The sequence below is a fragment of the Pan paniscus genome, chromosome 13 (assembly GCF_029289425.2).
Source record: "Pan paniscus chromosome 13, NHGRI_mPanPan1-v2.0_pri, whole genome shotgun sequence".
NCBI lineage: Eukaryota > Metazoa > Chordata > Mammalia > Primates > Hominidae > Pan > Pan paniscus.
In genome coordinates this window covers 55,019,772-55,046,409 of record NC_073262.2, presented here as the reverse complement: position 1 = coordinate 55,046,409, position 26,638 = coordinate 55,019,772, and the positions used below count along the sequence as shown (strand labels likewise).

The 26,638-nt window shown below is 41.7% G+C and overlaps 1 protein-coding gene across 10 annotated transcripts in view; it reads right to left on the bottom strand.

Annotated features, from left to right (window-relative positions):
* Positions 1–26,148, bottom strand: part of FMNL2 (formin like 2) — a 313,896-nt gene extending 287,748 nt beyond the window's left edge. For 9 of the 10 annotated variants that reach the window (XM_008958138.4, XM_008958141.4, XM_008958137.4 and 6 more), the window contains exon 1: positions 25,539–26,148. In XM_008958138.4, the coding sequence (XP_008956386.1) occupies positions 25,539–25,655 (117 nt within the window). In that variant the 5' untranslated portion in view covers positions 25,656–26,148. The remainder of the gene's footprint in view (positions 1–25,538) is intronic. The other variant, XM_034954287.3, reaches the window with a different exon arrangement.
* Between the last annotated feature and the right edge of the window lie 490 nt (positions 26,149–26,638).

Below are 26,638 nucleotides of genomic sequence, written 5' to 3'. Positions count from 1 at the left end.
TCTTCCATTCCTAATTGTTTTCTAATATTCTACAATGAGAATATATTATGTGTACTAATGGGAAAAAAGTATTTATAGGTATGGTTGGCATTAGCATTGAGTGTAACTTGTCATATTCTATTTGATAACTTTATAGTAACAAGACTAAAATGAGTGTAATTCCTCATATTCCTCATCCCACATTATTACATATAAAACATTTCCCTCAAAAGCCCTTTGGAGGATTTATCCCATATCAATGCTCTAAGATGGTAACAGTGATAGTTAATCTAGTTTGCGGATGGTGGGGTTAAAATGCAGGGGATCTTAAGGACATGGCTGGCAAAGCTGGATTAAAACCCCTGAGTTTAAGTCATTCCAGCTTTCACAGTTAAACTGTTAATCAGAAAGCTAAAACCAAGAAAATGGATGATTTTATGAGAATGATGCTATCTTGTGTGGCCTACCATGTAAAATGTAGACACCTAGAAACAAAATATCAAACCACCTTCTGTTGTGATATTATTTTGCCACTGAAGTCAAGAGGCGCAGATGTAGGTAGAAACAGACAATAAACAAGGATAATTATCTATAAAGTTATTAGCAAGGTGAAAGAGTATATTGAAACAATACAAAAAGCCTCAGAAATAAGCCACAATTTAGAACACACACCCCAAAAGGCTGCCCTGTGTTTTCGGTTTTCATGTATATTTTACTGGAAGTTTTCAAGTGAGTAAAAATTAAGTGGACCATATCAAACTAAATTTCAAACAGAAGTTTGTAAAAATTGATTATTATCATTATCCAAGTTCTCACAACATACGCAAAACTCAAGAGATATACATCAGAAGTTATCAAAGAATAAAAAAAATCCTTTTACAAATGTAGTATTTTCCATATAAATGCTTTTACCTGGAAAAAAATGAGACTATAGACCCAAATATATTAGAATGCCTGCTAAAATTTAGCCCTTTTCTCAGTATCCTCTTGAGTCTTAATTATTCCCCACTGTTTATTATGCAGTCAAAAATTTGAAAAAGCAAATGTTTCCAATCTTAGCAATTACTACAAGGAATAGATATTGGCAACTCAGCAAGACTTAAGAAGTCTTATAAACAAATCCAAAGAGTAAACCCTTTCTTCAGTGTGAGCTTTATGAGCAAAGAGTTTAAATTATATCTGACCAGGTTGCTTCAATATTGTATTACAAATAAATTCTGGAATTTAATTATCATGTAGTACATCTTTTCCACCTAAAATAAGTCAGACCAACATGTTTTAAAAGAATAGAATGGTATAGAAAATGCAATACCATTCACATATAAAGATAAGAATTGTTTTATGAAGCTTGTTTTGATTTCCTTTGAATATACAGAACTTATATATACTGGGCCATAAATATAAAATATATTTTAGCACCAGTCGCCGTCAATTATTCAAAGAATAATCTTAATTCCTTCAGAGTAGGCCATGAGTATTTACTTTCAGAAGACAGCATACAGACCATCTGTTAATAGGGAAACAAACAAACAAAAAAAAGCGTAGCTGGTCGTGGTGGTGGGTACCTGTAGTCCCAGCTACTCAGGAGGCGGAGGTGGGAAGACCACATAAGCCAGGAGGTAGAGGCTGCAGTGAGCTATAATTCCACCACTGCACTCCAGCCTGGGCAACAGAGTGAGACTCTGTCAAAAAAGAAAAAGAAGAGAAGAGAAGAGGAAAAGAAGAAAGAAAAAGAGAGGAAAAAAGAAAAAGAAGCAACTGATTCTAAAAAATGGAGAAACAATTGTTCTCAGTCATCTTACTATGAACATTTCATAAATCTCATTCACTTACTATTCAACAAGTAAGATACATCTGAAGAGCAAAGATGCGGTTTGTGGCTTCGAAAACCCCCTTCATTATGCTTTAGTTGCAATTTCTCTTTTCTGACAGGATAATGAGAAATTAATAGTGATATTCCATTTCGATAAGCCATCCTTTGTGGTTTACAGCCTACAAGCTTGTTATTGAAGGATGTCACTTTCCCAAGTTGTATCTACTCCAGGCCCTCCACTCTCACTATCTTCGACAAAAGAGAAGAGGACAGAGTAGTTGAATGTGTGCCTAGTTCAAATGACGTCAGAGTGGCCAGCCAAAATCCCTCAACTACTTGCTGAGTAAATACTAAAATACCGTAGGATTGTTCTGAGAAATACACATGAAACATCGCACAGTAAAAGCCCTCAAAAAGTAGTGAAGATTAAAACAACTCTTGTAGAAGTAGAGAAACCCCCATTTGAGCAAATAAACCAGGACAAACAGAATACACAAATTTTCCCCTTCTTCCAAAATTGCTCAATGGCTTTGTAAAGGGTGGTGAAAAACACAGGGATACTAAGAATCTCTCCCACCAAAAGATCAAAGACAGACTGAATAATCAGTATAGAAGCCAAGATGATCCTCTGTATGTTCTGTCTCACCACTGCCCCAGCTTAAAAAAATCAACTCCACACTTAACTTCCTAATGCCTGACTCTCCCTACTTCCTTTAGTTGTTTTTACCTGTTATGTAAAAAAAAAGGCTATCTCTTAGATAACGGCTACAATTGTGAAATTAAATGATGAATATATAGCACAACAATTAAGATTGGGCACTTAGGAGCCAGGGGACTCAAATTCAAATCCTGACTCTGTCATTTATTGTGTGACTTTAGGCAAGTTGCTCAAACTCTGCACCTAAATTTCCTCTTAGGTTACATGGAATTAATTACAGTTATCTCCTTGGGTTGTTGTTAAGATTAAATACATTAAAAGCACAAAAAAAAAGACTCTATAAATATTAGCTGCTATTATATTAAGCTTTCCACAAACAATCCGAATCTATATTCATCTCAAAGGTAAAGTTTAAAATGGATGGCAACTATTAATAATTTTATTTATGTTTGCAAAACTTATCACTGGAAATACATTGTAAGCTCCTAGATGGCAGCTCACTGTTAGTACTCACATCTAGTGCCATGTAGGTGCTAAAAAATTTTTGCTAATTTCATAATATGTAGGTACAATCTGTGTACACTGTGGGGATGAATTTCTCTAACACCAACTTCATCAAGGAAATATAGCCACTTTAGAAAGCACTTCAACACTAATCACTTAAGTTGAATATGCCCAAGAACCAACAATTGTACTTCTAAGTGTTAATATATAACCTTAAGAAATTTATACCTGTGCATCAGGTGACATAGACAAGGATTTTGATTGTAACGTTACTTGTAATAACCTCATATGTCCATCAATACGACAAGAGATAGTTGACTCCCATTATTTGCAGTAGTTATTGTATTCATCAGGGTTCTCTAATGGAACAGAACTAATAGGATATATGTATACATGAAGGAAGTTTATTCACAGAATTTTTTTTTTTTTTTGAGATGCAGTCTTGCTCTGTCACCCAGGCACAATCTCGGCTTACTGCAACCTCCACCTCGCAGGTTCAAGCAATTCTTCTGCCTCAGCCTCCCAAGTAGCTGGGATTACAGGTGTGAGCCACCACGCCTGGCCTTATTAGCAGAATTGACTCACAGGATCACAAGGTGAAGTCCAACAATAGGCCATCTGCAAACTGAGGAGCAAGGAAGCCAGTCCCAGTCCCAAAACCTCTAAAGTAGGGAAGCTGATGGTGCAGCCCTCAGTCTGTGGCCAAATGCCCGAGAGCCCCTGGCAAATCACTGGTGTAAATCTAAGAGTCCAAAAGCTGAAGAACTTGGGAGTCTGATGTTCGAGGGCAGGAAGCATTGGGCACAAGAGAAAGATGAAGGCTGGCAGACTCGGCAGACTCAGCAGACTCAGTGAATCAGCTCTTCCATCTTCTTCTGTCTGCTTTATTCTAGCCACACTGGCAGCTGATTGGATGGTGCCCACCCAGATTGAGGGTGGATCTGCCTCTCCCAGTTGACTGACTCAAATGTTAATCTCCTTTGGCAGCACCCTCACAGACTCACCTAGAAACAACACTTTGCATCCTTCAATCCAATCAAGTTGACACTCGATATTAACCATCACAGTTATGGTCTATAAAGTCACCATGGACACTGAATTATTGACCATTGAACCATTAGTTCTAGCAGAAATACACGGTTAGGCTCCCCAGAGCCTCTGGTTGCAACATTTTTGTCAACTGATCAATACATAAAACTGTGCTATGTATGTTTCTTATTTGTTTTTATACATTAAACTTATTTAATATATAGTTATACATTAAACTTATTTAATATATAGTTATACATTAAACTTATTTAATATTTATCGTTATACATTAAACTTATGTAATATTTATCGTTATACATTAAACTTATGTAATATTTATCGTTATACATTAAACTTATGTAATATTTATCGTTATACATTAAACTTATGTAATATTTATCGTTATACATTAAACTTATGTAATATTTATCGTTATACATTAAACTTATGTAATATTTATCGTTATATATTAAACTTATGTAATATTTATCGTTATACATTAAACTTATGTAATATTTATCGTTATACAATAAACTTATGTAATATTTATCGTTATACATTAAACTTATTTAATATTTATCGTTATACATTAAACTTATTTAATATTTATCATTATATATTAAACTTATTTAATATTTATTGTTATATATTAAACTTATTTAATATATATTATTGATTCATTAACACTGAACTCACAGCCTCACAGCCAACAGCTCTCTAAATGCATGCATGAAAGAAGCTTACCAATATACATATCTTCTCCATAAGGCACATCTCAGCCTTCCTGCACTTAGTTAACACTGGACAGCACTTCAACATTATGCTTGAAGTCTGTTTTAAATAGCAAAATCACCAAAAAAAAAAAAAAAGCACAAAAGTGCAAAAAGTGTGGCACTAAATAGAAAGCAAAAAGGACACACGTGTACAGTATGCTTGCTGAAACAAAAAAGCAGAGTCACCTTGTTCAACCTCAGCTGAGAATCTGCACATCTGGTGACAAATTTTTCACCACTTTGTGGTCTGTGAGTGACCATAAAAGCACTGTATTAACTTTGGGGTTACAGATACATTTTTATCAAATAGGCAAATTTGCAAATCCAGAATTCACAACTAATGAGGATCAACTGTAATTTATGGCACATTCATTCAATGAACATAATTCAAAAATTAAATGACCTCTAGCCAGGCTGGGTGTGGTGGCTCACGCCTGTAATCCCAGCACTTTGGGAGGCTGAGGTGGGTGGATCACTTGAGGTCAGGAGTTCGAGACCAGCCTCACCAACATGGTGAAACCCTGTCTACACAAAAATACAAAAACATTAGCCAGGCGTGGTGGCGCACACCTGTAATCCCACCTACTCCGAAGGCTGAGACAGAAGAATTGCTTGAACCCAGGAGGCAGAGGTTGCCATGTGCCATTGCACTCCAGCCTGGGTGACAGAGCGAGACTTCATCTCAAAAAAATAAACAAAATAAAATAAATGACCTAAAGCCACATGCATCAACATAAATACTTCTCAAATCAAATGTATAAAGATTCAAAAGTACATATGGATTATAGTGCCATTTCTATAAATTCAGAAGCAAACTATAAGTTATTTTTAACAAGAGTGCATAGGAATGAGATGTGCCAATTCGGGGTAATTTTCCTCTGTAGCGGGAGAAAGGAAGTCAGGAGAGAACGAGCTTGGACTGTGTCTGTAACATTCTATTTCTTTGGGTATGTATTCTAACCTAGTATTCTGTAATGCTGGGACTATTTTGTTAAGAATATGTCCATTAGAACTACCACTCAGTAGTGAAATACACGTGCTACACAGCAACATGTTGTAGAAAAGGAAACTACTCCCTGAAATTACAGCACATCATAGAGCAGTGCTGGAAATCATTTAACAGCGTGATGGACTATGACTACGACAAGGGTCTGTTTGCACAGAAGGAAAGAAGGCCTGTACAAAAGAGAGATGAAAAGGAGAGGGACAAAGGGTCAAATTTTCATTTCTAGATGCACCCTGCATATCTGCTGCTCCTTTGAAGTTCATGGGAGTTTCTTCCCAGAAGGACTACATGCAGCACAGAGAACCACCCAAAAGCAAGCTTAGTCATTGGGACATGAGAAAAACCTAAAGCCCTAAAAAAATTACTCCTAAAGCAGGGGACAAGGTTTGGGAAGGAAAGCTCCTGAATGGAAACCAAGACAAGACGAATAGTTTCTACTGCCAAAGACCGGGGATGACCCATCAAGGTCTTATTTTCATTGGAATAAAGCAGTGGTTTTCTTGGGGCAATGAAAAAGATATCATCTAACTCCCAATTTTGTTTCTGCTCAAGAAAAAATAAATGTTTGTGATGCTGTTAGGTTTCATTTATAATTCTCCTCTTTGTTCACTTTCGGCAGTTACCATCATGAGCATTAGAGTAAAGTCTAGCACCCCGCCAAAAATACCAGCATTGTGATTGATGTGTGATTCAAAAAAGCTGTCAAAAGGAATACTCCAAAAGAAATGAGTCACATGGCTGGGCCAGGCATGCTATTATTTTTGTACCATATTATAATCCTTTTCATCTGGACCTTCTTAGAGTTGGCTTATTACTTCCTTTCATGCTATTCTAAGCTGACTAAAGGCTACAATAAACGGCATAAGAAGCCCGACAGAATGGGTTCATACCTTCATTACTAAAATACAAAAATTAAGGCTATTTGATATGGAAATAGGGCACCAAGAAAAACATGCACACAGCTTCCGCCCACGCAATTTAAGAACCCTTAAGGGTCTGAGAACACAGAGAATTTTATCTCAGACTAGTCTGACAGTGCTATCAAATATTCTTTTATCTCACTAACTTAAAAAAGTAGATTGCCACTATAAAAATTTAGGGCAAAAGTGATATTTATCAGCTGAGAGAAAAATGAGCAATTTTCCTCACCAGATAGTAAGAAAGATGTGTGCATATTTAGAAAATTCTAGGCTCTCATTTCTGGATGGTGGTGTGTTTTTATTTGATTTGGGACTGGCCTTTGTTTCATAAGCTTAGCTCTGTCTGACTCAGCAAGATCACGTAGGACGCAACCCAAACAGATTAATATAGAACCTTCTGGAAAAAATAACGCAGGGGTTTACTGGGGAATGTAATCTATAATGTCTTCTTTCTGTGCCTCATAGATCAAGTCAGATGGCACTGTATTCTTGATTTAAAACAATGCATCTTTTATAGAACAATGCTGTTAATCAAACAGAAAACCATCTATATACAAAGTTACACAATTTTTTTTTTGCCACTACTGGAATTCAGAATAATTCCAAATGACTCCATCCATTCCAGGATGGAGCTGGAGCCAAACAAAACTTCAACAGCAGTTTCTTCAAGGCTCAAATGGTCACAACTTCAATGTATTTTCTCATTGTGAACAAGCTGCTCAGTGGTCACAGCATCATATATAGCATGGCAGTTATCTGTTCCAATTATGAAAACACTAGCACTTCCATTAGGCTCTGAAATGGAATAGCCCAATGCCCTGAAACACCTGGGTCTCTTTTTCCAGAAAGAACAAAATATACAAGAGTCAACATAAAATATCCAAGTGGAGCTGCATGCATGGACCAGAACTTTGAAAACACTGATGTATCACAGAAGGTCAGTAGGTACAATCTTACGGCAAGAGTAGCAAACACAAGCCACCATCAATTCAATTCTGGGGGTTCTGGGGCCCTGCTTCACTTGTTCTTCACATTTGAGGTTGATGATGATTTAACTAAAGTTACCTGTGAAATATACTAGAATCCAGTTAAAGTCCACAGCTTGGACCCTAAAGCCAGTGCTTTAATAAAGTCAAATTTTAAAAGAGTACAAAATAATCAGAACTACCACTTCTTGTGAGGTGCTTACCTGACTGCCACAACTTGACTGTACTAAGCAATATCACTTAATATCCATAACAAGTCAAAAAGGTAGCTCTTGAGCTCATGACGGATGTGGCTACCAAGGCTTAGAAAGGTCAATCAATTAGTAAGCAGCAAAATCCTGATTCAAACTCAGGTTTAGTCCAAAGTCCAAGATCATAAACAAGCTTTGTTAAATAGACTTTGCATTAAAGACTGTGGGCTTTCTAACAAAGTGAGTATAGGGGCATATACTTACTTTCTGATGCTTGCAACCTAGAGAAGTAAGGCTTAGAGTCGACTGCCTTTGGGGTAGATTCTCTTACCACCTAAAAGGCTGATCCTGGTATTAATACTTTTTACCAGATTCTTCCAAGTTGTTTGCACAGATATACCTAGACACACACTCAAATCTCTAAGCATTCAGGCACAGAGCAGAATTCATGCAATTATGTATTATAACCTTCAGCCAAAGTAAGTTGTCTAGATTTATCAGCTTAATCTAAAATATTAGAAACTTTAACTTTAATATGTCCTTCTATAGCACATTATAAACATAACACATATATGTATGATAAATGCCTTTAAATATCCTATAATCTTCATTCTCTTGCCTCCAGTATCTCATCTACTAGGCAGTTAACTACTCAAAGGCAAAAGGGAAAATAAAATTCACCTTTGTGTCCCAGCATCTTAAGAGGCCTTGCTTGGTACACTCAAGCAAAACATTGGTTAAACAGAAATAAGATCACATGGCATTTGTTTTTTTAAAAATAAGCAATCTCCAACACAAGGCCTACTAACACAATATAATAATGGTTGTTCTTCTCACATGGAAGTCCAAGTCTATGGGTTATCACTGAGGGCTGAGCAAAAGGCTTACCACACAGCCTTCAAGCTGTAACAACACAGCCATTTTACTAGGGGCATTTAAAAAAACAAAGGTTCAGAGACAGTTGTCTGAAAGAGAGCCTTCAGAAAGCCTTCAGAGGACAACTGTTCCTAGAAAAAAAAAATGATTTGATCACAAGCTTATTTGGCCTTTACTATTTCAATAGTGAACAGTGGCTTTATTCATCCAGTTCTCATTTTATCTGTAATTTTTCTGAAGGATATGTAGTTACTGTTGGTTCTGGGTATATAACAAAATGAACACAGACTGAAAAGATGATGAGCTTGCCATCACAAGGTTTTCAATTTACTTTGAAACATTTATATTTATTCTACATATAGCTTATATTTACATAATATTTTTGCATTGGGAGTCAAAACAGAATGTTAGGAGCACAGCTTTTGAGTCGAGAAATTTGATTTTCAGCTTTATTACCTACTAGAAATATGTGTTCTCAGGTAAGATTTTTAACTTCCCTAATCCTGAGTTTCTCATATATGAGACAGGGATATACCTACCTTTCAGGTTTCCTGAGCTACCATTCATGTTTACTGAAACGATTAAAGAAATACACAAGTGACCTATATTGTATTATTACTGAACATGCATGAAATCCACATTTAAACCCACATTAGGGCTGCCTTAAAATCCTCACAATAAACAAAGCCACTAATATGTATTTAAAGACTTATTCTGATATCGAATTGTGTAAACCTACTGGCAAGCAGGAAGATACCAAAATTCCCACCCATCCTCCAGTCACTGCTAGAGGTCTGAGAGTTCTAAGTCAGAATTGCCCACTTTTCTTTTGTGGCTTCTCTTTTAATCATGCTTAAAGGTTCTCAAACTTTAACACGCATAAGAATTGCTTTCTAGGAGCTCATGATCACTAGTCATTAGAGAAATGCAAATCAAAACCACGATGCGATACCACCACATGCCAGTTAGAATGGTGATTATTAAAGTCAGGAAACAACAGATGCTGGTGAGGCTGTGGAGAAATAGGAATGCTTTTACACTGTTGGTGGGAGTGTAAATTAGTTCCACCACTGTGGAAGACAGTGTGGTGATTCCTCCAGGATCTAGAACCAGAAATACCATTTGACCCAGCAATCCCATTATGGGTATATACCCAAAAGATTATAAATCATTCTACTATAAAGACACATGCACATGTATGTCTACTGCAACACTATTTACAATAGCAAAGACTTGGAACCAACCCAAATGCCCATCAATGATAGACTGGATAAAGAAAATGTGGCACATATACACCATGGAATACTATGCAGCCATAAAAAAGGATGAGTTCATGGCCTTTGCAGGGACATGGATGAAGCTGAAAACCATCATTCTCAGCAAACTAACACAGGAACAGAAAACCAAATGCCACATGTTCTCACTCATAAGTGGGGGTTGAACAATGAGAACACATGGACACCGGGAGGGGAACGTCACACAATGGAACCTGCTGGGATTGGTGGGAAAGGGGAGGGAGAGCATTAGGACAAATACCTAATGTATGCAGGGCTTAAAACCTAGATGACAGGTTGATAGGTACAGCAAACCATGGCATGTATACCTATGTAACAAACCTGCACGTTCTGCACATGTATCTCAGAACTTAAAGTAAAATTTAAAAGAAATAATAATTGCTTTCTAGGGTTGTTTCACTACAGAATTGAACATGTACTTTCATGGGCAACTTCAGGTATTTTTGGGATAATTTTAACTATACACAACTTTCACCTTATTTTTATCTTTAGAATTGCACCTCTTCATAAAATTCTTTTTGAGAAAGAGTCTCACTCTGTTACCCAGGCTGGAGTGCAGTGGTGTGATCTCAGCTCACTGCAGCCTCCGCCTCCCAGGTTCAAGTGATTCTCCTGCCTCAGCCTCCCAAGTAGCTGGGACTACAAGTGCGTGCCACCATACCCGGCTGATTTTTGTATTTATAATAGAGACAGGGCTTCACCGTGTTGGCCAGGCGGGTCTCGAAGTCCTGACCTCAAGTGATCTGCCCACCTCGGCCTCTCAAAGTGATGGGATTACAGGCGTGAGCCACCGTGCCCAGCCTTCTTTGTAAAATTCTTGTATGCCCCTTAAAATACAATAATGTTGTAAAGGAAATATAAAAAAGAAAAAGAGGGAAAGAATCTGAGCTACAAGCTAGTAGCAAGTTAACAGCAATAAAGTAATTCTCTTCCGTAATACCTTGCCTGCCCCAGGTCAACCTATAGCTTCAAGCAGACAAAGAAAGCCATTCTAAGTACTGGCCTTCAGAGTGCCTGCATTTAGGGCACAGCTCACACTGATCAAACAGTCCATTCTCAAACAGTCTGTCCCATGGGTCTAGAACAATGGCAATTCTGAAATACTCATTTCTTTGAAAATCACCTGAATTTAACAAGAGGCAGAACTCTGGCTACACAAAACCACCTACAAGAAATGGCTCTGTTACCGACAACAGAGTGAGGGGACAGACTCCTGAGCCTCCACCTTGAGGCTGTCCCATGGGCACAGTCTGAAGCTGTCTGGGCTGAGTATATCCCATATGCTGTGGAATGACCCTTCACTTGCTCCAGGGTCCCTGGAAACTGCTCCTGAACCAGCAAACGGAGAAACAAATCGCACTCTGGCTACTCCTCCCTCCCGAGGGCTCTTACCTGATCACACTAGCTGCCTGCTCCTCCTCACTCAGACCTTATCGGGATGACACCACTTCACATATCCCATTTTATTCTCCTCATGGCACTTTCCACCATCGAAACGCTCCATTTCTGTACCTGTGCATCCCCTTCAGGTCTGGCTTCCCCCTCTACGCCCTCCCATTAAAATGTAAATTCCTTGGGAGCAGACGTTCAATCGATCCCACCTCAGTACAGCATCCTCCAGTGCCTACAACACTGCCTGGCACACAGTAAGCGCTCAATAAATATTTTTTGGACTGTCTGAATAAAGCATATAAGCACCAAAGGAGCAAAAACGCACAATGTAGAATGAAAAGTGCAGCCCAGCAGCGGTTGGGACTGAGCTAGAATCTCACCTACTTCCTATTCCAAGGAAACATTTTCTGAACACTCAGAATTCAGAAAAGGCACCTTCCCTCCAAACCCTTAGCATATCTACATCTACACTGATTATGAAGCTCTCTGGGTTGCTTATTGTTGCTTGTTTCCCCAGCTACATCCTGAGTCCCTTGAGATTAAGGTCAGATTTTGCAGCATATAACACAAGTTGGACTCATTCAAAGCAGCTATTGTATGAATTAATGAGTTTAGTACAGAGGGTATGTGAAGAACGAACAAGAAGCATACATTTAATGACATCTTATAGCTAACTCAGAAAACATAATAGTGTAGTGCAGTAGAAAGAAGCAGGCTGTCTCAGGCAGGCCTGGATTCAAACTCTGCCCTCAGGATTGGGTAGTGGCCACGTTAACACCCTCAGCCCATTGTCTCATTAGTAAAAGGAAGACAATACCTCCCTGGAAAAGTTGTCATGAGCATCAACGATAATGCATATAAAACACCTAACAGAACTCGAGAGAATTCATAAACATCATTAGTTTACAGTGGAATGCACCCCGGAGTTTTAGTATGAAGACCTAGGACTGGACCACAAACTTCACCACCTTCTTATATAACTTCAAGCCATCCAGTCTCATGCCCTATTTGTCTCATTTATTTAAAACCCTTAGAAGCACAGAAGACAATTGGAGAGCACTCTGCAAACAGCAAAGCACTAACATGCCAAAACAAAGAACGCTGCCCATTTAAACTTACCTCACTCCAACAAAAAAGAAAATATAAACTGCCCTCCTCCTCTTCTGCTAATTCACAAGGAGTCGGGGAAGCATGATGCCAACTTGTTGTCTCTGAATGTTTCGTATTCTTGGACACCTACCACAGTCAAGTGATAAGGGGAATACCAAGATGAATAAGAATCTATGACCAAGTGTCATTTCAACACAAAGGCAAGTTATGTGCAATTAATAGTCAGCCTAGTGTGGTCAGTTAAATAGGTATCCAGAGCAGCCACTCCAATTCCCAGTCCTCTTTCAGTGGGCACTGTTCCCTTATCAAGTCAGCAATCATTTGCTGGGACCCTTCCCAAGGCTAAGACAAGTAAAAGCTGTCAGACCCCGTAAGACATGATCCTTGCCTTTCAGGAGCCCACAGTGTGAATTGGCAGGTGAAACAAAGACACAAACAAATGGCTAAGAATGTAATGAGCAACTACAAAGCTACACATGAAAGCATCTCCCTATTTTACAATCAGAACTTATACAAAGTGATATTTAATCAAGTGCCTCATGAGTAAGAGATAATTCATACCACAAAGCGATCAAAGTAAGGAGAGTTGTTTTTCTGATCACCCCCATGCTGACGTGGGTCTGTAAGGACCCTCGGAAAAAGTGGGACTGTAGAAAACTTTGAAGGCTGGTATAGTTTCAGTAAGCAGAGAAGCGAAGAGAGCCCATCCTATGCAGGGGAATCACCGGGGGGAAAAAAATACACAGGAGAGAAAGCACAGGCCTAATCTGGGGACAGGGATTAAAAAATGAAAAAGAACAAAAAAAAAAACTTCCAAGTTAGGGACTTGTAAAGAAACAGAAGAGGAGATGGGTCTGGCCACGTCGTAGCTGGCTTCAGGAAGAAGGCTGTGAGGGATACAGGAGTTACAAAGGAGAGAAAAGAAGAGAGATCAACAAACGTGGCCATGAGCCCCTCAAATTTTATCTATTAATAATGTCTGGAATAACACAATAGGGCTGTGATGGGAAATTGAACCAGAACATGAAATTCACAATCTTATACCTTTTAATATTTCAAGAGTCATCAAGAAAGATAACAAAAGCTAAAGGCCAGAACTTACACTTGAGAAGGAGTACGTAAATTTTGTACCTACATATCCGTAATTCCAAGTATTAATGCGCAAAATTTCAAATGCTCATTTTCTCTGTGGCCATCCCTCCCCATTCATGCTTTACTTTGGGAACACAAATCAAAATATCCTCTTCTCAGTATTATGAAAAGCAAGGATACTATACACACAAACAAAAATACCATTAAGGTGATCAATGATGATATAACTGAAAGCAACAAGAAAATGCTGCAGTGTCAATATTTCCTAATGCTCAGGCCTACTTGGACTAGGAATGCTCTCAAAGGAAGTGGTGGAAACCTCATAGTTAGAGTCACTTGGAGTCAGACCACAAGGCACAATCCTGTGGCCTACTCTCTTCCACGTGAAGTGTGACCGCTGAGAAAGTAAGTTCAGGTGAGCAATAACTGTGGCTGGGAGACCAGAAGCCAAGTCTCACCACTCCTGAAGAACAAGAGGGAGGGAGAGATTCTGATTCCTGATCTGGGAGTTGGTTGCAACTGTGTCTGGTTTGTGAAAAAAAAAATTTTTTTTTTTTGAGACGGAATATCGCCTTGTCACCCAGACTGGAGTGCTGTGGCAGGATCTCGGCTCACTGCAACCTCCGCTTCCCAGGTTCAAGCGATTCTCCTGCCTCAGCCTCCCAAGTAGCTGGGACTACAGGTGTGTGCCACTATGCCCAGCTAATTTTTTGTATCTTTAGTAGATACGGGGTTTCACCATGTTGGCCAGGCTGGTCTCGAACTCCTGACCTCGTGATCTGCCCACCTCGGCCTCCCAAAGTGCTGGGATTATAGGCATAAGCCATGGCGCCCAGTCTGAGCCACTGTGCCTGGCCATGAAAAGATTTTTTTAAAAGAGGATCAGGTAATATCCTTCTAAAAAATGACCAAGAAAGAATTTTTAAATTTCTCCATTATCATTAGAAACATCAGAGGAAATCAATCGTGGAACTTTTTTTGTTGTTAGAGATAGGGTATCTTACTTTGTCACCCAGGCTGTAGTACAGTGGCATGATTACAGCTCACTTCAGCCTCGAACTGCTGGGCTCAAGCAATTCTCCCACCTCAGCCTCCCAAGTAGCTAGGACTACAGGGAGTGTGCCACTAAGCCAGTTTTTTTGTGTGTGGTTTCTTTTTTTAATTTTCATAGGCACAGGATCTTGCTGTTGCCCAGGCTGGTCTCAAACTCCAGGCTTCAGGCAGTTCTCCCACCTCAGCCTCCCAAAGCACTGGAATTACAGATGTGAGCCACCACACCCTGCCAGAACTTCTGATAATTACTGGTGAAATAATAAAAGTATAGGCCAGGTGCAGTGGCTCACACCTGTAATCCCAGCACTTTGGGAGGCTGAGGTGGGCGGATCACCTGAGGTTGGGAGTTCAAGAGCAGCTTGGGCAACATGGTGAAACCCCGTCTCTACTACAAATACAAAAATTAGCCGGGCACAGAGGCATGCACCTGTAATCCCAGCCACTCTGGAGGCTGAGGCAGGAGAATCGCTTGAACCCAGGAGGTGGAGGTTGCAGTGAGCCAAGATTGTGCCACTGCACTCCAGCGTGGGCAACAGAGTGAGACTCCATCTAAAAAGAAGAAAAAGAAAAAAAAACTATAGGTGTTTAATGTTAAAGACTTGTTTAATTAAATGAGAAATGAGACCTGGTAAATTCACAAATTATCTGGAGATTTCTAAGCCAAACAATGCTTTCCAAAAAGTGGACCCTGAGAACCAAACCAAACATTCTGCTATAAAAGGCCACTGGAGGGTGTAAACACTGGCAAGGGGAAGGGCTGCACAAGCCCAGGAGGCCACAGAGTTCTAAATGGCTTCTCCAGGTTCGCATCTGGATGGCCAAATTAGTTGGCGTAGAGTGACTTTATGGTAAGGCCCTGGGAATCCAAGTTTATGGCATCCTGGTCCCAAAACATTTGGCTTCCTAGGTTCACCAGGCAGAAGTCCTTGGGAATAAAGAACCCTGATTAGTCAAGATACTCCATTGTCACCAAAGAGAAAATTTCTTTGGAAGAACAACAAAGGTGACCATATCAGGGAATGAAAGGGCCAGAACTGAACCTAACAAAGCTATTCACCCAATTCACTGCCTTTGCATTTTAGGTTCTCTAGCTTTCACAAATAAGACATTTAGCAGTACTGAACTCACTGGGCAAAACTGAGTGTTGCCATGGTGCAAATCTGATCATGACATATCCAACTTCTCCTGCTATTAGTTATCATAATGCTTCCTTCTATGCCAATAAAAAAAAGAATGTTATTCCTTTTTTATTCAATTTATTCAATGAGGGCAGATGAGACTATTTTCAATCTTTCTGCCACTGTAAAATTGTCATCTTCTTTACCTTCCCCACCAAAATAAAACTATTATTATCCTTTACTATTCCCATTTAAATCCATACCCTCTCTTGCCCTGTTCCCTATTATTAGAAAGTTTTATCTAGTCATAAATCAACTACCTACAGTTCCTTATAAGATTGATTTATATTTCTAAATCAAAATGAAACAATAATTGCTACTATCCTCTCAGTTCCAGAAAACCACATATGCTGTCCTCAAACCCCAAACCACAAATGCTAAAAATTATGAATAAGAGGAATGTCTATTTGCTTACATTATAATGAATAAAGAAATAACTAGAGTCTTGCATTGAGAACAATCAGCTCATTCTTGACCTAGCATCCTATTTATCTTTCTATTCTCAAGGCTAATTGCTTATATAAGCATGCCAATTTGCCTTGATTATAGGATTCTTAATAAATGAATGTTGTTTACATTTCACAAGTGTATTTGAATTTCACTACAGGAAGCCAAGCTCATCAAGTCTTTGTAAATGGTAAAACCAGAGATCAAAGCAAAAGGCCTGCATTGAACCAACAAACAATTAGGCTACAGAATGGAGGCCTAAGCAAAAATGCAATTGATTTATTGATTGTTCTACTCCAGAAGTATACTTCTGGGTCATTGCTTAATCTTACACCATATGTATAGAATTTTCTCACAAATTTTCATTATGATAATTTGGTGGTCATTTCTTAAATAGTTAAATAAAGTCTCTCTACCATTCAACAGGATTTATCCTTTTCTTCTGTATTTTTTCATCTTGTTGCTTTTAGTTGAATCAAATATCTTTCATTTTTTTAACTCTTCTCAACCTTCTCAATTTTGCCTAATCTATCCAAAATTTTGTTTAACTTCTTAAACAATCCCTTTTCTATTACACTCATTATCTTGTTTTCTGCTGGTTTTAACTCATAGGCAAATTGGCTTGGTCTTTGGGGTAGGAAGAAAAAGGGGGAAAACATCTAGCACAGTGGCTGTCAACCTTGGCTGCACATTCAAACCTTCTAGGGAGCTTTTAAAAATTCTGATGCCCAGGTCACATTCCAGACAAATTTATCAGAATTTCTGGGAGTGGAACCCAGGCATTTGTGGGTTTTTGTTTTTGTTTTTGTTTTAGAGATAGTCTTGCTCTGTTGCCCAGACTAGAGTGCAGTGGCATGATCATAGCTCACTGCAACCTCAAACTTCTGGGCTCAAGCAATCCTCCTGCCTCAGCCTCCCAGGTAAGCTGTGACTACAGGCATGCACCACCACACCTGCTAATTTTCATTAGTAGTAGAAATGAGGTCTCCCTATGTTGCTCCACACTGGTCTAGGACTCCTGGCCTCAAGTGATCCTCCTGTCTTGGCCTCCCAAAGTGCTGGGATTACAGGCGTGAGCCACTGTACCTGGCCCACTTGTACTTTCTGAGTATCGCCAAGTGATGTCAATGCACAACCAAGTTTGAGAACCACTACTTTAACTTACCAATACCCTTATTCTAGCTTAAATAAGGTATTCTGCCAAACTTCCATGGAGAGAAAAAAAACAAGGAAGGGAAGTCAGGTTCCTGAGCAAACCCTCAACCAAGACAGGTCTTGAGACTAGTGAGATGTGTTATTTAAAAGCACCATCGGTCACACGTTAGTGTCCCAGCACCAGGCACATGGTCAAAAATGTGAACTATTTAAGCCGGGTGTGGTGGCTTATGCCTGTAATCCCAGCACTTTGAGATGCCAAGACTGGTGGATCACTTGAGGTCAGGAGTTCAAGACCAGCCTGGCCAATGTGGTGAAACCTTGTCTCTACTAAAAGTACAAAAACTAGCTGGGTGTGGTGGTGCGTGCCTGTAATCCCAGCTACTCAGGAGGCTGAGGCAGGAGGATCTCTTGAACCCAGGAGGCAGAGGTTGTAGTGAGCTGAGATCACGCCACTGTACGCCAGCCCGGATGACAGAAGGAGAATCCATCTCAAAACAAAAAAATATGAACTATTTGATATTTGACATCATTCCCAAAACCAAGCCACGGGCATCTTCTATGCACAGAAGTCAGTCAAGTGAGATTACTTCTGGGGATAGCAGGGTCTAAACACCTCAAGGCTTTCAGCTTCTGTGGCAATGGTTACTGGGGCTTACAAATGCATCAGAACTTCTGCAAAGAAAAAAGTAGACTAAGGTTACATGTGAAATGAGAGTCGCCAAAGTCAATTACAGGCTAAACAAGAACACTGAAGATCATGGAATCACAGAAACTATATGAAGTTTGTCCTAGAAACTACACAAGACTAGAAATCATAGAGAGTTTGTGATAATTGCCTACCAGTGAACACTGATGGTCATGTTTTTCTGTTTGTTTTTTCAGAGAGTGAAAAGAATGTACATTTTTATCTGTCAACATCAAATACCATCATACCTGGTAAATAGGGCTAAATGTTGCCCAATTTCAGAATTCCAAGCCCGTCTGGTCCACATCTGCGGGCCTTGGTTAAGATCACAGTTCAAGAGGCAGCTCTCCAACCTAACAGCTCTTCCCTTAGACATTGCTTCCAAATTATATGCTATCAGTTGGAAACTGCATAGTCCTTGGCATTTATGTTGAAAGACAGGTTTCTGGAAAGGAGGAAGGGGTCACTGGGGAGGAGGGAGGAAGATCACCCTGCAGTATGAACAGATGGAATTCTAAAGGGAAGACAAGCAATGAGCTATCTCTGTCCCCAGTGTTCAAGTAGGTGAGAACTAAGAAGGTACATGAAGGCTTTCTAAGGAACCATGACTCCAAAGCCTAGGGACACACTTCTTATTTGCAGGGATGGGGGTGGCACTCCATAAAGAGCCGCTCTACAAGATGAGATCTGCCAAGCAACTGTATAGCTTGTAACTCACCTTCCCTCCTAAGTTCCTCTAGGCTGTTCCTTCTTTTATAAGGACTCAATGCTTTGTTCCTAAAAGTACTCCAGTTACAGCGTCCTCTTGCAAAGGAGGGGCAATCATCTATAATCAGCGCTTCTTGTATTAGCTACTTTTTTGACATCTATTACTTGCTTAAACCTGAGGGCTGGAGAGCCCACTTTACCTTGTCCCTGTTCCCCAAGCTCTAAATATGAAAAAGAAGAGCACTGTTCATTAAGACCAAACCCTTTAAGCAACAGTTCTCATAAAGTCAAATGAATTTCCAGAACAAACATCAGCCCATACGTATCTTTTTCTTCTTTGAGCCCAGGAAGCACCTACCAGGAGATCTTTCCCCACTCTCAGGTGTTATAATTCTATGTCTAGAACCTGCAAGTGGCAGACTCACCTCAAAGAGGGTAACTTCCGAGCCAATAATGTACTTCCTATCTTCTTGGGCTGCAAAGGGCCTTCCAATCACCAGTGTTTGTCACACAGATTATCTGAATAACTTTAACGGAGAACTCACCATCCATTTTCAACAACTCTACATGTTAGAATATTTTTCCCTATGCTCATATGACTTTCAGTCACTGACCCTGGGGAATTCTACTCTTTAGACCATACAGAACACCCCTACACACATTTCCACCTGAAAGCTCTTCAAAAGCCAATGTCAACTAATGAATCACAATGTATTATGTTCTGGAAATTTTATGTTTTCAAGTGGTATGATTTCCATCATCTCACGACTATGTTAACAATTGTGCCAAATTTTATTCCCATTCACAAAGGAGGAAAACCAAGGGCCAGAGGAAAGAGTTTCACTTGTCCAAGTTGGTGCAGCAAATATGATTCTAGAAACTAGGTCTCCTGCCTCCCAGGCCAATGCTAAATGACAGGCCACAAGCCAAAGTACTTCTTATCACTTACGGATTTAAGGCCACGCATACCATCTCTCCCCAAATTTCATCACTTTACACTGTTGCCAGTCTCTTCCTGGAGCCAAACATTTGCATTTGATCAACTTCTATCCTAGATACCCCAATATATTGTCACAGTTTTTACTGGTATTGTTAGGAAGAAAAAAGGCATCCTGATAATGATAACAGCCCTAACCATATATTCCCACTTTGGAGAATAAAACAGCTCAGGGACTTACTGCCTAGGGTGAAACTGTAATGGTTCAAAGTGCCAACACTCCACCACCCCTCTTCCACACTCTCTTCCCCTCACAACAGGAGAAAGAATGTGAGAATACAAATCAGCAGCATCTGATGGCCTCACTACACTCCCACCCGCCCATCTGCTTAACAGACTTTATGGCAAGTGCTTTCCTTGGAAGTGGCTGAAAGGGAGCAACACCTTGCAGTGGGAAGTAAACTTAAATGTTAAAACTTGACCTTCCGGCCGGGCACGGTGGTTCACACCTGTAATCCCAGCACTTTGGGAGGCTGAGGCAGGTGGATCACGAGGTCAGGAGTTCAAGACCAGCCTGGCCAAGATGCTGAAACCCCATCTCTACTAAAAATACAAAAATCAGCCGGGCATGGTGGCACACACCTGTAATCCCAGCTACTCAGGAGGCTGAGGCAGGAGAATCACTTGAACCCGGGTAGCGGAGGTTGCAGTGAGCCAATATTGCACCACTGCACTCCAGCCTGGGCGACAGAGCAAGAATCCATCTCAAAAAGAAAAACAAACAAAAAAAACAACAACTTGACCTTCCTTTCCTTTTCACAGGTTTCGCATTTGGAGTATATGCGTTGCACTGACAGGTTGCCTATTCCTTCTGATTTGGAGAACAAACTTTTCAACCAAGGTATTTCAAATCTGCCTTGAAAAGAAAAACTGCAGAGCACCTTTTTGGACCAGATCAATTTTTAACTCCATGCTTGAAAATAGAAGAGCACAGTGAAGATGCCAAAAGGCTTGACATCTAAAGAGAAGAAACTTCAAATGCACCTCACTTCAGTCACTTCTGAAGAATTTCTGCCAACTTTATCCAGTCTGAAATTTGCACTAACCAGACAGGAATTTTTTACTGCTAGTCGCAGGCCCTTTTTTTCTTCCCAGTTCTAAGCCTAAGGAAGCATAATATAGAAGAAAGGCCAGGGGGAGTAGGGAACAGATCCAAATCTCTGCTGAAAGACCAGATTGGTTATTTAATAACTGTATAATTTTAGGCAACTTAGATATCTTTTTCTTTTTTGAGACCTGGTCTTACTTTGTCACCCAGGCTGGAATGCAATGGTACGAACACAGCTCACTTCAGCCTCGACCTCCAGGACTCAAATGATCCTCCCACCTCAGCCTCTTGTGTAGGTGGGACTACAGGTGCAAGCCACCACACCTGGCTAATCTTTTTTTTTCTTTTTTCATAGAGACAGGATCTCACTATGTTGCCCAGGCTGGTCTCGAATTCCTGGGCTCAAGCGATCCTCTCACCTCAGCCTCCCAAAGTGCTGGGATTATAGGGGTGAGCCACTGTGCCCAGCCTAAATAATCATTACTTATGCATCTATAATATTGCTGATAGCATTAGTTACTGTGAGCATTAAATGAGAACATGTAAAAGGCCTACTCATAGTAGATACTCAGAAAATGTTCCCACTCCTTCCTAAAACAAAATGACCACATTCAATCTCAGGACATGCAGAAAAAAAAAATGAGAAGGAAATGGACTCAAATTAATCAGATACCAAAGCAGTTCCTGATACCAAATATAATACTGCCCTAAACCATTACTTCCTAATAATTTTAAATCTGTTTGCAGTGCTGCCTGACACCTGATATTGCATAAGATACAGCAGCTAAGACACAGACTTCAAATTGTCCTTTCCTCTGAAACTCAACAAAAGAATTTTAAGGATAGCTCTTCAACAAAGGCATCCAAGGGTGTGCCTTTTAAGTTGTAAACAGTGACTGCAAGCCAAAAATGAGTGAATAATATTATGCAGTGTCTAATGTAAAAACAGGTATTCTCGGACAAAAACCATCAGTTGTTCACCACATCCACCAAGAACCACCTTCTTATCATCATCTTTAAAAATAAAGGACATGGGAGTATTTGTGGATGTGTGTATGTAACCCAGGATGTCCAATCTTTTGGCTTCCCTGGGCCACACTGGAAGAAGAAGAATTGTCTTGGGCCACACATAAAATACACTAACACGAACGATAGCCGATGAGCTTAAAAAAAAAAATCATGAAATACATCTCATAATGTTTTAAGAAAGTTTATGAATTTGCGTTGGGCCCATGAGGCCCACAGGCAGTGGCTGACAAGCTTGATGTAATGCCCAAAATTAGACAATGGTTAATAAATACAATGGAGGGCCACATGGCTATTACAGATATGAAGAACCCCCAAAAAACACAGGCTAATATTACCTATGAAATATATACATCCTTACATCCTAAAAGAACAAAAATTGAAGTACGTGGCTGACTTTATAATTTATGAAACACTTCCATATAAATTATACATAGGTTAGAGTATAACAGAAACATTGCACATACACACAAAGGCATATGCATATGTGTGTGTGTGTGTGTGTGTGTGTGTATCTCACCTTCCAGCTGTACCTGAAAGGTCAATACAGGGAAGCAAATGGTTTAAATGTATACACTAAGACAGTAATTTTTTCCCTTAAATATAAGTTTTATAACTATTACTATAATGATACTGAAGATACCTATCCTTGGGAGGATTAAACTCCTAACACTGGGATCCAATTTTTGCTAGTCACTAACTCCATTTTTTTCTATTAAAAAGATTACTTTTCAAAGTTCACCCCTCTACTCTTAATTCATTAGTCTTTTATTCTCTCATTTCCATTCATACCCACTAATTTTTTATATTCGCACGATTTAACCCATATAAACTGATGGGGAGGGAGGGTATAGTCATTGAATAGATTTGTTCTCTCTTAAGGCTTTCCTAACAAGAAATAAAATGGACTTTTGTCATTTTAATTTTTATTTACTTCTCCCTGAGGCCTTAAATATTCTAGAGCTGGAAGTTGGGAGGAACTGTTCTCCTAGCTTGAAACAGTCTGTTAATTATTGATGTAAGCCATACTTACAATGAGGTGCTTAGACACTTTTCTATACAGTATTACTATCTGGTTTTCCTCCCAAAACACCCGTATGATCTTTATTATACAAGAAAGTTGAACTGGTATCAATAATGCCAACACAATTTCCATTGCCCTCCACATACATGCTTAAAAATCTGCCACTTAAAACTTGTCCTTCAAGATTGATGTCCACAATTAAATGGTTTGAACCGATTTCTTAAGCAACTCATGAAGAAAAGCAAAGTTGAGATTATCACACACACAACTCCAGAAAAAAAAAAAAAAAACAGAGAAATCACCAACACTGCGCACTTCTATTGGCCCACGGAGATGATCTGGAAGGTTTCAACTCCTCTCACAGATTGTCAAAGAGCAAGTGGAGCTGACCTGGGACAAGGAACGCATCAATGGTCCAAATGCGTCCCTAGGAAGAGGGTTCCCAAGCTGACCTGGTCCCCCAAAAGCTTTGTCTCTACTCAATAAAAGGTCAGCCTGGTATTGTTTTTGTTTCTTGATTGAGAGGCTTAGAATATTGTAAACAATTTTAAAAGGAATTGCACCCAGTAACTGTGACACACAGTAGTGTAAAAGTAGCCACAACAACACTGCCCCAAGAAGCTTGAGATGTACAATCATAATTGTCTAAATACTATATTTGCAACTGCTAGCCTTAACAAGAACACAAATCCACCATGTTAATGATGGGACATTATTTTTCTAAAGATTAATTCACACCATGTGTTATTAATCAGCAGGGTAAATGAAAGCTCAAGCAAAAAAAAAATGCTATCCTAGTCAAGCAGAACTTAATTGTATTATTGTTATTATTATGGCTGCTGCACTGGTTTCCCTGTGTTACTGGCTCCTCCACCACAAGTATTCAGAGACACACACACACACACACACACACACACACACAGAGCACCACAGCGTGGATGGAAAAACAAAAAAGCCAGAGCCAGGAGGAAAAAAAGCCAGAGCCAGGAGGTAAGAACCATATGTCTAGTAGGAAGAGGGTTTTGAAGAAAAACGTTTGTCTCTGGAAAAGCAGGTCAAGTATGCACCCAGGCCGCCTTGAGAGTTATGCCTAGGCCGTTTCATTTCAGTGTCCCATCTTGCACAACGGTGGGAGCAGCTGTGGGAGATCACAGGAGATGCAAAGCAACACAAGCAACCTCATCTGTCTCCCCGACGGCCACACCAGAGTTTCCAGGTGGCGGGAGAGAGAGCTCAGCTCTCCCAAAGAGCACACAGCTAACCTGCCATCCAGAACATCACTTCCCATACCAAACCATTCCTTTTTCAAGGCCTGAAGGCAGGCAATTTGAACGTCCTGTAGCTGAGCACACCTCAGAAAACCGATTTTTGATCTAGAACTCGAGTCCTCTGCCAAAGTTATAAGTTTTCATGAAAACAAAAGAAGAAAAGAAAACCCGCAGGCAGGCACAATCGTTGGCTGCCCGGATCACGAGTTTCCCTTGCTGCCTAGTCTTGTGGAGTTTAGAGGTAACCAACTAGGAAAAGAGAAGTGTCCAAGTGTCAGGAGTAGGAATGCGCCCAATCTCGCCTGTGTGTGTCCCTCCCAACATCCCTTAGAAGAGGCTGGGACACTAAAACTGGTAGTCTGGGGGACCAACAGCAGTCCAGATCCTGGCTGGGGCAAGCCGCCACACCCTCTGCAGCTCACAGCACAAGCCTCGGCTGGGAGGGGCCCAGACACTGTCCCAGCAGGAAAGGGAGAAAGAGGGGAGTTTTCAGAGTCCTGGATTTGAGGAGCTGGAAAGCTGGGAGAAGCGGAATGCAGGAGGGAGCGGGGGACCTGGCTGGGCGTGCAAGAGGAGGGGAGGGGTCGCCCGTGCAGTCAGGACAGCTCGCAACACGTCCCCGCAAAACTCCACATTTTTGTGGTTTAAGATTTAAGTCTAGAGGGAACGCGCTGAGGTTCTCCCCGGCCTGGGTTTCAGATGCCCCTGCTCCTCGCCAAGGGCCGGGGCGCCGCACTGCTGTGGGTCTCCGCTTTCCCTTTCGGGGAAGCTCCCCTTGGCCAAGCCGCGACGTGAGCCCTCCAAGTTCGCCTCCGCTCACCGCCCGGCGCGGCGCCCGCAGCCGGCCACATGCGCCCCATCTGCCGGGGACTTCGCAGGTCCCGGGCTGGCCGCCCGAGGGATGGTCCGCAGGGGCTCAGGGTTTTTTGTTTTGTTTTGTTTTGTTTTTTTTAAAAAAAAAGCCTAAGCGGCTCGCCACCTCCTCCTCCCAGCCCGCGCCACCTTCTCTTCACGCCCACGCCGCACCTCCCGGGCACACGCGCCGTGAGGTGCCTCTCTCCAGCCAGACAATGGGTTCGAGGCTGGTTGGGCAGCCGGCCCCGAGCCCCCATCCCCATCCCGGGACCCCGAGAGGCTGAGCGCGGGGGGCTGCCAGGGGGGTGAAGAGGAGTGCTGGGGGGCCACAAAGGGGAAAGCGGGAGCCTCCCCCTCGGGAATGGAGGCTCGCTCCCGGCACGGGGTGAAGGGGAGGGGCGGGGGTCAGCTGCGCCGCCCGGCCGGGGGCCCCGGGTCCCCGCGCCCGACCGCCGCCGCGCACTCACCAGCACGATGGCAAATCGCTCCTCCAGTTCACCTGGCTCTGGCATCGGCAGCTTCAAAGGCACGTTGTGCGCCCTGAAATCGGTCTGCTGCGAATCCATGCTCCCTGCGTTGCCCATGTCGGCGGCGCGCCGGGGCCGGGGGCTGCTCCGGGCCCCTAGCGTGCGCGTCGGAAATCAGAACAGCTCCCGGCGGTCGGCTGCCGCCCGCAGGCGCGACCTGCTCGGCTCCACGCCCTCCGCCGCGCCCAGGCGGGTGTGCGGCGCGCACCGCTCCCTAGCAGCGCTCCAAGCCGAGCCGTCCCCCGGCCTCCCTCATGCTCTCCGCCGCCCCAGCGCGGCCCCGGCCTCTTTTCCTCGGGAGGGGTAGTCGGGGCGCTGGGCGCCTATGTGCATGGTGCTCCGCTGGCACACCGCCCCCTGCCAGAGATCGCGGCCCCCGGCGCGTGGTCCCTCCTACTCGGCCTTCTGCCGGGCCCGCGGCCGCCGCTGACACTTCCAGCCCTAGCCGGCCCCGGCTGCGCCTGCCTGGCTAGCACCTCGAGCAGACAAATGCAGCTCCGCGCTCCCCTACACAATGCCCCCTCTCGCCCGGCGCCCGGCCCCCGCCCCCGCCCCCGGCCCGGCTCCGCCCACTCGCCCCGCGGACTGCCGGGACGCGTAGTTTCTCTCCAAAGTGTCCGCGCGCAGAAACCACGCCTGCTCTAGAGCGCCAGGCCGGGTTGGGACCATTTGCAGCAAAGGCGATCCGTAGTCTCTGGAGATAGCATATTGTCACTTTTGACCCTCCTCACCCCAACAGTGGAATACTTACATCGTGTATATCATGTTGACACTTGGTAGGCGGGTCTGACCATGACGGAATCGAATCAATGAATGAAGGAATGCATGCCTTCTGATTAAAATTCAGAAAATCGTTGCTGTTTTTAAAAGATCTAGTTCAGTAAGGAACTTCGAAAGCACTGGCAAAGTTCTGTTTCATAAACGGGGGGGTGGGTCCATGGGTGCTTGTTTATCGTTCTTTCTTCCATATATATGTTCTTTGGTGTGATTGAAATGTTTTATAAACAGATGTATAATTTATGGGTATATATAGTCAGACC